Genomic DNA, 13,564 nt, shown 5'->3' on the forward strand with positions numbered 1-13,564 from the left:
GATGAATAATTGGCATAGATTGAAGGCTTTATCGACTCGACTTGTCTTCTAGTGTACTTTCCGCAGCAATTAAGCTTACACGAGCAACCTTTTATATAATACTAGCTGCGCTCCGCGATTTCACCCGCGTGGCTCCGCTCCTGTTGGTCTTAGCGTTATGATATATAGCCTATAGCCTTCCTCGATGAATGGGCTATCTAACACCAAAATAATTTTTCAAATCGGACCAGTAGTTCCTGAGATTAGCGCATTCAAACAAACAAACAAACTCTTCAGCTTTATAATTTACAATGTGCACATTAATTATTTTTTCATGTTGCATAATATTTTAATTCACAAAATATGATAATTGAAAATTCAAAACGATGTATTTATTACAGTATGACGTAACTCTTCCTCATTCGACCAGTATTTTTTTATCTATGCACACACTGGTCGCATCAACAATTTTTGCTTTTAATATTAATTATCGTTGGGAATGATTATTCAGAAATAGTAAAAATTATATATTTCACAGTAGGTACATTACTGATAGCCACAAAATAATAAATAAACATTTCATATAATGTGGGTCTAAATAAATATTTTTTCATTTTTCATTTCATATTATATAATATATAATATATGTATTTGTAAATAATATAATATTATTTAAGGATATATCGACTCGTTTCAAAACTATCCTTTGAATTTAACAAGCCAAAAATTCAAATCAACCAGAGCAAAGTAACAAAATTCTAAACTAATCAAATAAATTTATTGAAACTCAACTCGTCTACAAAATTAATTCCAATAGTCCTGTTTGTCCATCCATCTTACCCAGGACTAATATTTGAAAACCCACAAAAGCTTTTATAAGCAATTGAAACTGAGAATTTAATTTAACCCTTAATAGAAAACTTAGTTTTAATAAAGATTTACGGAGGTAAATAATTTTCTGTTTTCAATACGGGAGTATTGATGTTTATCTGAATTGCCGAGTACTGTAAAAGTAGCTTTGAATTTCATTTATATAAGATTCTAAATCAAATAAACTCCAATCAGTTACTCCGCGTATATTAACCTACTAGACGAGAAAATAACAATAAAATTTCACTTAGCTGAAAATATTCATTTCTATTCATAGATTCTGCGTTAGTTCTAATAAATAAGCAATATTTATGGTTCCATTTTCAGACAGTATATTAAGATTAAAACTATTTCTGGACCTATTAAATATAATGACCGTGAACCATTCTTAAATATTCCTATAAACGAGTAAAACGCTTACATAAAAAATAATACTATAATGATGATGAATAAATCCTGCATATTATAATAACGTTAGATTTACATATAGATTTTAAACAATTACGAAGGAAGTCAGTTGCAATCCGAATTAAATATCTGAGAGACGATTTCAATCGGAATCCAAATGTTTATTAAAAAGTGTTATACACACTTTTCTAACGCAAGAAAAAACATAGAGGAGAGATCTAAATTCTGACTGAAAGTTAGCGCTGGCCAATTATGCCGGGATACAAATTTTGCGGTGACTTTTACTTTTTTTATACAACTCATGTGTAGGTATTTCTATAAATTATGTTAAACACAATCTTCTAATTACTAATAAATTGACCATCAAACTCACCCGATCCCAAGCCTTCGCGTCCATAACAGGACCACTGCCGATAAACAGACACGCATGGCCAGTAATAATGAACACCATGGCCAAAGCCTTGATCCCAGCAATGCATTCCAGACCCAGACCGTTGTTCTGCTTCGTTGAGAGGATCTTCTTGATGTTGTTGATGAGGGAGAAGGAGATTATGAGGTTGTGCATGTTAGTTTCCTTCTTGTTGCTGCGGATCGCATAGATCTCGTAGGAGGTAGATATAGTGAGGATTAGAGCGAAGAATAGAATGAGCACTCTGCAAATAAAACATTTTGTCAATTAATATCTAAGAGTTCTGCAATATCGGCATAATGCGGATTACGTCTCAAAATTACTATATTTAATGATTCTTGTTGAACTATAAAGGTGTTTTTCGAAATTGAGTATTTGAATAAAAAAATTTTTTATGCTAAATGGAAAGATTATATATTAGTTTTATAACAAAACTATTTTTTTTTATTTTTTTTTGCAATAATTCAAAAGTTATTTCAAAATAAAAACACTGGTCTGCAAAGAAATCCTCCTTTGAATAAAAATATGATAAACATGGAGATCTTAACATGCTGAATCTAGATCTGCTTTCATTTTTTTTGTATCACGTCTAAATTTTTTTTTTGTTGTCGTTTTTAAATACCTCAAAATTGTGTATTGTTTGGTAGTCTCTCTTGCAATAATGCTATTTTATTCGGTCTATATGATATTTTTCATCACAAAAACGACTTGAATTTATAAAAAGCAAGAACGATATCTACTGAAGACATTATTTTTACACTAATTTGTAGGGAATTTATGGGCTTCTATAGTTCTCATCATGACTCCGCGGCGCTCAGTTCAAAGTAAAGTTTTAAGGTGATGGTTGATGATTTTAACCTAATATTTTGGTAAAATTTTTATATTGTACTGATACATTGATGAAAATTTGTGTATAATTTCAACCATAAAGCAAAATTAAATCACGTGTTATGGATTTTTCAACGACGCAACATTGAAAGCGCGACCTTATAGCGCGTCTTTATAGGACAGAAAATGCGGGAGCATATATAAGACTTAAATTATGAAATTAAGCGGACTAGCTGTAAAAAGAGTATCTGGTGATCACTATGCAAGATTTCACCAGAAGTTTGAGAAGAGATACGGAAAAGCTAACTGAAAATATAGATAATAAGTTAGGCAGCAAAGCTTGTTGATTTTATTTGATCGATTCGTCGCGAAAAACCTCATAAAATATTAAAAGAAGAGAAAACTTTTAATTGAAACAATGTAAATAATGTGTAATTATATTGTCTTATAGATTTTAATAGTTTTCTTGACTTTATTTGTAATATTTAAACGTAATTATTAAAATAACGATGTATTCTTAGAACAATAAATGGGTTTCTTTCATATTAAACTACAAAAAATCTAGACGTGATACAAATTTTTTAAAACTTAATTTCTGTTCAGAAGTATCACTTCTGTATTAATATTGTGCAAAAATAAGAAGGAGCGCGAAAAAAAATTTTTTTGCAGACCAGTGAAATTAGTCTTTGAATCCAGTACCGAAAACACACCGACAATTAGGTACTCCCGAAGCGTCACCCGGACGCGTGTGACGTCATAATCTTAGTTTTCACACATTGCAGTTGATACAAAAACCTATACAACTATAACATTTTGACGTCACATCTATGGTGACCAGCCATGGCGCGTTTATAGTCACGTGATTTTAATTTAAATTTCATCAATTTTTAATTGCTTATAATTAATTGAAAAACATTTTTTTTGGAGTTTTTTGCATTAAATATCAATATTATTAATAATAAAGTTTTAAAATACATGAAAAAAATCAATAATTTTTTTTTATTCAAATACTCAATTGTTATACATAAATCACCATACTTGAATACATCAAGCTTCAATATTATGTATTAAAGCTTGGGGTACTTACTTTTAATTTTTATTTATTTATTTATTTACTCTTTATTGTACAACAGTCTTATAAAATAAAAGTAAAACAAAACCATTCGGCCTTATGACTCAAAGCATCTTTTCACTGCATTATTATATACATTCTAAATTTGATTTTATTTTCTTTGTATTTGTTATTTTGCAAATAATTTTTACACGCAAGAATCAAAATCATCAATAAATAACATGAAACATTTATTCATATAAACGTCACTACCATAATAAACTAATAATGTGAGTGGAAAAGTGTTCTTCCATATACGATCTATCTCAATACTTCGAGAGTTATTGATGAGTTTCATAGTACAGGAAGTAATTACAGCTCCATAGTTTTCTGTATCAACCGTATTTATGCTAGCAGCGTAAAAACTATGACAAATTTAGAATTTTTAGATACATTTTTTAACCAGTTAGTACTTTAAATTACGTTTTAAACTTGTTCCATTTTACCAAATAACTAAGGAAAACGGGACAGAAAGAGTATTTAGGGCAAAAGTAAACGCTGAAATATTTTCTTCGCTGAAAAAGCGAAGTTTTGTAACTTTTTAGTTGAGAACTTTCAGCGTGTAAAAGCTTTATAAGGCTGATAAAATCGCTCCAAAGTATAAAAAGTCACTTTCTACGAATGATTAGATCTTTAAAACTACGCAACGAATTAATGCATGTTATTTATTAGATAGAGTGCATCATGACGAACGTGTAATAATTTGTCGCCGCAATATTTGAAATACCGTTACATTTTAATCTCTCGCGAAATTGCAAACTGTCGAAAAATTGTGATCCTTATCACATCCTTTATTCAATTTAACTACTTCATAGATTATAAACTATTGAAGTAGAAATCATTCAATTTTATGGTGACATAATATATCATACAAAATTGCACCCTTAGACTTACAAAAAGCTAATATCAAGTTTGTTGACACTTAGCGGTCGGCGCGTGTAACAGTCCTTTTCAGTGACCTCCACTTTAGTGGTGTTGCCCACAGAATGTGACAAAACATCGCCAACGAATCGCGCCACAGATCTCGCATCGCAGGAGCTTGGTACGCAGACAGCCCATCTTAGACTCTCTCCACGGCCTGTACGAATCTGAGGAAATACATTTATTATTAGTCAATTTATCATAACGCATGGATCACCAAGCATATAAAGTATATTGTATTCCAGCATCAATTGATAGTATATTATATTGCAGCATATTATATTCCACAATATTATGTTACATAGTCGTATAAGCTAGATATTTCTTAATTAACGTCCCGCTCAAATTTAAAAAAGCAATCAAATCAAATCATAATAACTATATGTTTCAGTACTTAATTTTTACTTAAATTATATACATATATACTCTCACTCACACACTCACTCACTCATAACAGACTACACACCATTCCTACACCTACACTCATCACAAACGTATTTTGTTTATTATTTTAACATATATCTTTTCCTCCTATTTTCTTACTCAATTTTCTTTGTCACATGTTTTTTTATAATAATTCTATTAATGGAATTCCTTTTCATTGGCGTATTGTTCAATTATTATGTAATTATTGTAAAAATAGCTGTAAGGAATCAGAAATAAATAAATAAATGGATGTGTTAATAATTAATCGAAGGAATTATATCGAGTGTACAATATTTTATTAGAATTCCACTCATTATTGCTCTATGTTACTGAAGCTTCAGAAATTTGTTGTAAAAAGTATTTATAATTATTTTATAAATATTTATAAACTAGCGGTCCGCCCCGGCTTCGCCCGTGGTACAAATTCTCGTTTTCTCTACATAAGAACCAACCTCGTACTTCAAGGAATATAATAAAAAAGAATTAAAGAAATCGGTTCAGCTGTTCTAAAGTTATGCGCTTACCAATACATTTTGGGATTCATTTTTATATTATAGAAGATTATTAATGTATGTATTACCTAATAAAAAAATTGTTGATAGACACCTCATTCATAGCAACATTAACCTTCAACTAGAATTTCCTCCTTTAATAAGTAAAAGTAAAATGTTTCTTATCCGAAAATAATTTTTATATAATGCGTTTAATATACTCAGGTAAAATGTAGAATATTTGCATATCAGCCCCCCTAGCCAAGTGGCTTTCTGTTAGTGTAGCGTTCAATAGAATAAATAGACTACGAATGTATGAGATTGACGTAAGCTGTAGAATGTAGATAGATAAACGTTATCTATTCTATTGAACGCTACGCTAACAGAAAGCCACTTGGCTAGGGGGGCAAGACTATTAAATATGAACCAGATTTCGTACATGAAAATTCAAAACAACCATCCTTTCATCCTGCCTAAGAAACAATCCTGTCCATAAAATTATTAATAAACTTTTACCACTACAAAGCTTTTGCCTCATTCAACCACCTATACCTAATACCCATCAACTTGAACACACGCAGCAATTACTAAAATAGTCATCCAATTAAAAACTTCAGAACAGCACTCATCATTATCCGTGAACATTACAAAGGCTTTGTGGGCCGAGTGCGTGACCCAGTATTGTGGACCTCGGTGTCACTAGAGCGTGCATACAGGAAAATTATAGGCATCATTTGCTAACGTCCATAGCTGGAGTTTGATACGTTCCAAGTTCCAACTACCTCTCTGTTTATGCAAGCCTGGTACTCGAAATGGTGGAAATTCAATGTTTACTCGCTTTTCGCAAGATATTCTCATCATTTTGATGGGATGGATGCATGTATGTTATCTATGTATTGTCAATTGAAAAGAGCTTCAAAGAAAATATAAACATTGTTTTTAGGGTATTATTACATTGCATTTTAGGGAACGTCTAATTCAATAGAAATATAATATGCAAAATAACAATTATCTTATCGCTAACTCATAATTCCAAGATTATAGCGATTCTAATAATAGTGTTCGATTCAGATTAAAATGAAGTTTCGGTAAAAGGCAACATTTATGTATACTGTATAGGTAGCTTAATAACATGTAATTATAACTGGCATTTCCAAAAGTAATTCTCAGTTCTCAATTCTAATTAAACTTATTTACGAAACTACCTTTAGTTTAGCGTCTTTTCCCACAATTATAACACTATATCATTTAACTTTATAAGTAAATGCTTTGTTAGTTTCCATATTTATTTTATTTTACTCACTACCTATCTTCTTAATATATATAAATCTCGTGTCACAATGTTTGTCCTCAATGGACTCCTAAACCACTTAACCGATTATAATAAAATTCGCACACCATGTGCAGTTCGATCCAACTTGAGAGATAGGATAGTTTAAATCTCAAATCGTTTTAGAGAAAGCGGGCGAAGCTGCGGGCGGTAAGCTAGTACATAATATATTACAACGCTGATTTAGGTATAAGACCGCCTGTTGCCCCTTCTGTGCTCTTCCGTCAATCAATAAAATTTGATACGATATAATATTATGTATTAACCTTTTTACTCTCCTCCCCCTCCCTCCACTTGATAGTAGCCAGGCAGTACTGTCCCTCCACAGTGAGACCCTCTCCTGGCTCGTCGATGTCCATACATTCGTCAAAGTTGCCGAGATGGTAGGAGGAGCCGAATAGCAGGCCTTGTGGAGACTTGGCTGACGCGTCGAACACTGGAAATAAAAAAAAATATTAAAATTTTATACAATTAAGTCATAAGTACAATAAGTATAAACATAATAAATAAAAGAATTTCCTGACGAAGAAACATTGTTTGAGTCAAATCAATTAATAAATTAATATTTATTTAACATCCTCATTCAATACATAGTAATAAATAAATATTATATTATTCAATTTGCTTTAAAAAAAAATCCTGGAAATTAAAAAGTTAAGCACGATAAACTTGAGGGCTCCTGTTCGGACAACATTTATTTGTTTGCAGTTCAATGATCCTTGTATTGGATTCATAAAAAGAAAATGTTATCTTCAAATATTTAGAAATATAATACTTTTAAGAGGAGAAGAATGTGTTATTTATTTGAGTGGTGTTTCAATATAACATAATATAAGTAAAAGTTATACTGCCTAATGCTTTAGTAATCTAAACTGCTATATTAGTGACGAAATATTGTAATTTTTATCTGATTTCTTTTTTTTACGATGTTATTTCAACTCATACAGTTATCGTGTGATTTGTGTGCATTATAATTTACAAGTGCATTTTTACGAAAGCGAGCTTTACACTAGGTATACATCCTGACCGAGTATAAGGTGAACTTTAGAAATATCGATAAAGATAGCTGTGCCACAAAAGTAACAGATAAACATTGTAATGTTTCCTTGATTTTCAACTAGATGGCGCTGTAACAAAACTATTATTTTAGTTAAGTCTGAGTAGTATAGTAATTTATTGAAGTGAAACTTCTTTGAAGCGAATTTAAGGTTGCGTCATGGCAATACCGTCACGTCATGAAGTAAGGCGAGGATTTGGTAGATATTTGAATCTTGCCAAAGAAGTTTCACTTCTGACACGTGTGATCGGCACACACGCTCTTCTTTATCTGTGGTTATGTATTGTAAACAATGGTCGTATCATTATCACGCATATAAATTCATTTCTCGTGTCTGATTGCGGACATAATATGTGATTTCCACATATTCACCTTGTTTGTTACTTCCTTACTTGCGTTTATGTTAATTTAATGCGAAAAGTAAACAGTCGCTACTGTTCATTGATAATAATATGGACGTTTTAAAAATAATGCAGTTTCTCTTGTATTGTTTTTGATGTGATAAAAGTCATATGTACCTATAAAACAAATTAAAATATTATGGTATTTTAGACTCATTCTTGAACTTTGATTTTATTTAAAACCAATATCGTGTAGGTACCTAAGTCCATTTGTTTATTTATGAAAATAAATAAAATGTATATATAATTCTAGAGGTAAAGCATTCGTAAAACTTCTTTCTACTTTATTATATTGTAATTTGTACCAAGAACAGTCATGACACTTAAATAAATTCATAGTAGGTATCTTGGTTCGCCAAATAAACAAAAGCAGTTGCTACACTTTTAAATAAATTAAACACAAGAATAACAACAGTTACATTAATTAGTTATTACTTAACACACAGCTACTTTGTCTTTGAAGACACGTCGTGAATTTAAAGTAGAAATTTCAGCGGAACCGTGACATTTTATTTTGAATACATTTTCCTGTTATTTCAACATTAGTCTAATGTAACCATAATGTAATTACAGACTGCATTTCCATTCTTTCAAACACATTTTATTAAAAGGGACGTTTCAACTGAGTTATTTCAAATAAATTAAATATAAGCTACATACTACTTTTGCTGGTGAATTACAGTTTTTAAATAATGTTTTTGTTTTGTTCCGTCGTTTGAATGATATACGCATTTAACATAATATTATTTCATTTCATTTTTTAAGCTAACGTATTACACCTATGAATACAATATAGAAAATAACTCTAGAACCCATAGAAAGACACTCCAATACTCAATTTTCAACTCAAAAAGGGGCTTATTAAGTAGTATTCGATTTAAAACAAAGGAGGAGGTTCTCAATTCGTTCGGTATATTTTTTTATTGTACCGCCTTGCAATAAATTTTCCAAAAAGCAAACTCCTCATTTGAAATCAACACTATTTCATCACATTTTTTGAACATGCGTAAATCTGATTGGTCAGCTTGTATGTAAATAGAGCTTTAGGAAAATTTCCTATTACTACCACTAGTTAGGTATGTAATGTAATCACGGACAACCAATTGTTTACGATATAACCTATTTAAACAACATTTATATTCAGGGTTCATTGTCTCATAACTAAATTACTGCTAGCATTAAAATACAAAGGAATTATTGCTGCTGTATTTGTATAGCATTTTCAGGTTTCGGTAAAGTTTATGGGTTATTTGTTTTTAACCGACTTCAAAAAAAAGGAGGAGGTTATCAATTCGGCCAGTATAATTTTTTTTATGTATGTACACCGATTACTCCGAGGTTTCTGAACCGATTTACGTGATTCTTTTTTTGTTCGATGCAGGATGGTGTCGAATTGGTCCCATAAAAATTTTATTCGGATAGGCCCAGTAGTTTTTATTTTATGAGCATTTTTGTCTGTAGGTATTTGTGAATTTTGCAAGTTTGAAGTCGGTTGTTTTTAACGCAGTTATCACTTGTTGTTTTATTTTTTTACATTTCTTTAATGGTCAAATATTTTATATCCACATTCGAAACCATAATTTACACTTGATTTTCTATATTATTTTTTTGTGAATTCTAAAAATATATTTCTAACATCCTTCCAAAAGATATTAGCGAGTGATAGAATAGTAATAGACAACGCAAATAAAGCCACGGGCCAATTGCTAGTAACTTTGTATAAAAAATAACATCAAAGAGATTATTCCAGGAACGGGCAGAATTTCGCTGTTATAAGTATGTACTATGTAGGTATTAATTATTGTAGTTACGTTTATTACATGCAATATGCCGTATGAAACTGGATATATTATCTGTGATCGATATTATATTAGCGGCATTATTTTTTAATACATAATATTGTATACTTGGTATATTATCTTCTAGGCCTTTTATTTACACACATATTATTTAATCTCTAGTATTCAATTGCTAATCTTTTTCAAACTGCTATCCAGAACATATTTTAAGTTAGATAAATTAGGTCTTAAGAAAATGTAATTTAGTTGGTTCTCTTTATTTGAGACGATTAGCCACGCTTGGCCTGGAATTAAAATTAAAGTTCGCAATGTTGAAAAAGCTGTCGCTGAAGTATTTAATTATTATTTATAAAATTCTTCTCGGAAATCAATTTACTTTAGGAACGGACTTTGTCAAGACGACAAACATTTTTCATAAACAGAAACAAATTTAGACTCGATATCAGATTTGGAATGATTCAAGCACAATAACTCAACACAGAATACATAATTAAATTCTTGATTTTGTTTGGTACATTCTATTAAATACATATTAATAAAATAGAAAATGTAAGTAATTAAACTGACAGACTACATTCCAACAAAAGAACTATAGAACATTTATTTCTTAGGTATTATTAATAAATTGTGTTAGTTCATAACACATTATTCGCCGATTCTTATACATAATAATCACAGCCCCTTCCAAGTGGAACTGGGATGAAAAGGAGAAAATGTAGCCTACCACTCTAAAATGTTTTTTGACAAAATGTTACGTATAGAAAATCCCATCATTAATGGAGAATTGATACATAATATGTATCAATTCTCCATTAATGATGAATGATGATACATAATATGTATCAATTCTCAATGTATTTTCTTTCTTTTCTTTCTAATAATTAAGTCCTCATTCACTTTTAAGTAACTGCAAGAAGATGGCACAATCGATTAGTAGTCTACACCTGTATGACCTTGAACGACCGCGAATACTAAACTGGAAGTTTTGGAACACCATGTGAATTACAAGGTCACAGCCATATTACGCAAATGTCAGATTTATTCAAAGAATGTTACAATTGCTAGTCGAGACAAGAATAGAACACAATCTTGACTGGAATTAAGTAAAGTGGATACTGGTGAATGAGTCAAAATGTTACTTACTAATGAATATATTTTGAGATAATGATATTTTTGAACATCACTACATAGTATCAAACAAAGTCGCTTTCTCACTTTCTCTGTCCCTATGTATGCTTGAATCTTGCAACGGATTTCAATTCGGTTTAATTTCATAGATAGAGTGATTCAAGAGGAAGGTTTTAGTGTATAATTTAATAGGTTTTAGACAAAGCGGGCGAAGCCGCAGGCGGAAAGCTAGTACTCTAACTAATAGTACTCTGACTAATATCCGACTCTAGACCTTGTAAAATTTCATACAAACCCAAGCTTACGTTTTTTCATAAAATTGGTAGTTAGTACTAATGAGTCGTGTGTCCCCTTGGCTAAAGGGCAGACGTATTTTACAAATGTTTTAATTTTCTAATTGAAGGTTTAAAATCTTAAATATGTTTCTCTGGCACAGTATCATAAAATCATAAATCCTTGTAATATTTCATATGTAATAATAATGCGTCTACCTTTTAGCAAGTTCATCTTTGACTAAAATTAACAAACCATTTCTGAATTATTTCAATAAGGCTTAAACCTAGACCCAAATGCATGCTGTGACGACCATTGTCACGTCATAGATATATGGGACTGGCCACAATTACATAATTGTTATACGATATTAGTCATGTATCTTGCCATAATCACATTTGTCGCTTCGCTGTCATATTATTAATTAGTTGAATGTAGATACTAATTTTGCAGAATTGTATTATCGGATAACTAGGCGATTGAACGATATTACAACATACGATTTCAATTAGTATATGCGTTTGATTGTTATTTATAATTTTTCTATAGTAAGCAAAAATTTCACGAAGAATAAATTGTACATCTTTAGGTAAAAGAACATAGTCATCTATATTGCATCTCATAAATATTTTGCAGTACTGCCTCAAATTTTTTAAAGGTAAGGTCTTATTTCTGCCACAGAGTAAAGACAGAATTAATTTCATCAACATTGTGTTTCTTTAAACCCTAATTAATTGGATCGAAGCCAGAATAAAACGACCTGATTATATTATATTTTAATCAATTTTACGGCTTTACAATCAGCCATATAGAGCAATTGTTTGTTATATTCCAGATGTTATAACTAAAGATTTCAAATGTAATTTGTAAGTATTGATTCTTCATTTTCCCGTTGAATACCTACCAGTTCGTATTAAAAAATAAGCCCAAAACCTGAATGTAGAGATAAATTAGCTATTTAACTTAAATTAAAAAAAAACAATCTATAAGTAAGTATTCAAATTTCAGTAACTACCTAGTAAAATATAAAAATAGTACTTAATGATAAAACTGTACAGTCATCTTTAAAGAAATATTGTGAAATGAATTTTATTTCATTTTAAATAACCATTTGTTAAAGAAATAACAGACAGTAGTGCCATATTAATACAATTTTGAGTCATTGTAGTTAATTACCTTGTAAGGTAAACTGTCATCTAATGTTTTATAACTGACAGCTGTTAAACCTTGCTAACTAATTGTTACTATTAAATTATTATTATTATAAGTAAAATGGAAAATTTTTCTGCTCTATCAATACGATGATATTTAATTTACGAATGCTTTAATTTTATTATCTTGCTCTTGTTATTTTTAACTTATTCAATGAATTTATTCGTATTGAGTTTTTTTTTGCGGCAATTAAAGCTTCATCTGTCTTTTTATAGGAATTTCTTAAAATTTGCCAAACGATTTAGTTATGAAAACATAATTTTTTCCTCTATGTAATAAGGAAATTAAGGAATCAATAAAAATTGCTCACAAATCTCTCATTCACAACAAAATATCGTTAAGGTATCGTAAGTCGTGACTACTAAACGGTCCACTATCAAATACGAATCTTAGCATTTTGTATGTGCAGCCGTGTTGATATGCAAAACGCGTACACTGTCGTCATTGTTCCCGACTGAACGTTCTAGAATGTACGCTACGTAAATTACGCACAAGAATGGACGTTTGGAAACTTTAGTAGTTGGAATAAAGTAGTATTTTTGTTGTACTATTTGTATAGGACTTGGGATACACGAGAGAAGTGATAAAAATCTAGCTGAGTTATTTATTGTGAGGACTAAGCCTAAAAGCTATTCAAGACATTTTCTACACCTAATAATGAACAAAATATTAAATATAGTCTGTAATATTCAATGTTACTTATAACACTAAACAGTTAACTACACAACAAATGAAAAATACATATTGAGATTTAACCCATTGAGCCCCGAGCGGCCCGATCGGGCCACGACACAATAGATTTTCTATTGTGTCTGTGATCGGGGGCTGAGTTATATATCCAATTATTGTTATTTTTGAATAATTATTTCGAATCTTGTCAATACAAATAAACATGGAACCATACAAAATTACCATATTTAC

At 30.5% G+C, this 13,564-nt stretch overlaps 1 protein-coding gene across 1 annotated transcript in view; it reads right to left on the minus strand.

Moving 5' to 3' along the window:
- LOC123691615 (nose resistant to fluoxetine protein 6-like) overlaps positions 1 to 13,564 on the minus strand; it is a 29,905-nt gene that overhangs the window by 5,262 nt on the left and 11,079 nt on the right. The window contains exons 2-4 of the mRNA XM_045636100.1: positions 7,040 to 7,209; positions 4,500 to 4,693; positions 1,631 to 1,910 (exon numbers count right to left, since the gene is read on the minus strand). Coding sequence (XP_045492056.1) covers positions 1,631 to 1,910; positions 4,500 to 4,693; positions 7,040 to 7,209 — 644 coding nt within the window. The remainder of the gene's footprint in view (positions 1 to 1,630; positions 1,911 to 4,499; positions 4,694 to 7,039; positions 7,210 to 13,564) is intronic.

Source organism: Colias croceus, chromosome 5 (genome assembly GCF_905220415.1).
Source record: "Colias croceus chromosome 5, ilColCroc2.1".
Classification (NCBI taxonomy): domain Eukaryota; kingdom Metazoa; phylum Arthropoda; class Insecta; order Lepidoptera; family Pieridae; genus Colias; species Colias croceus.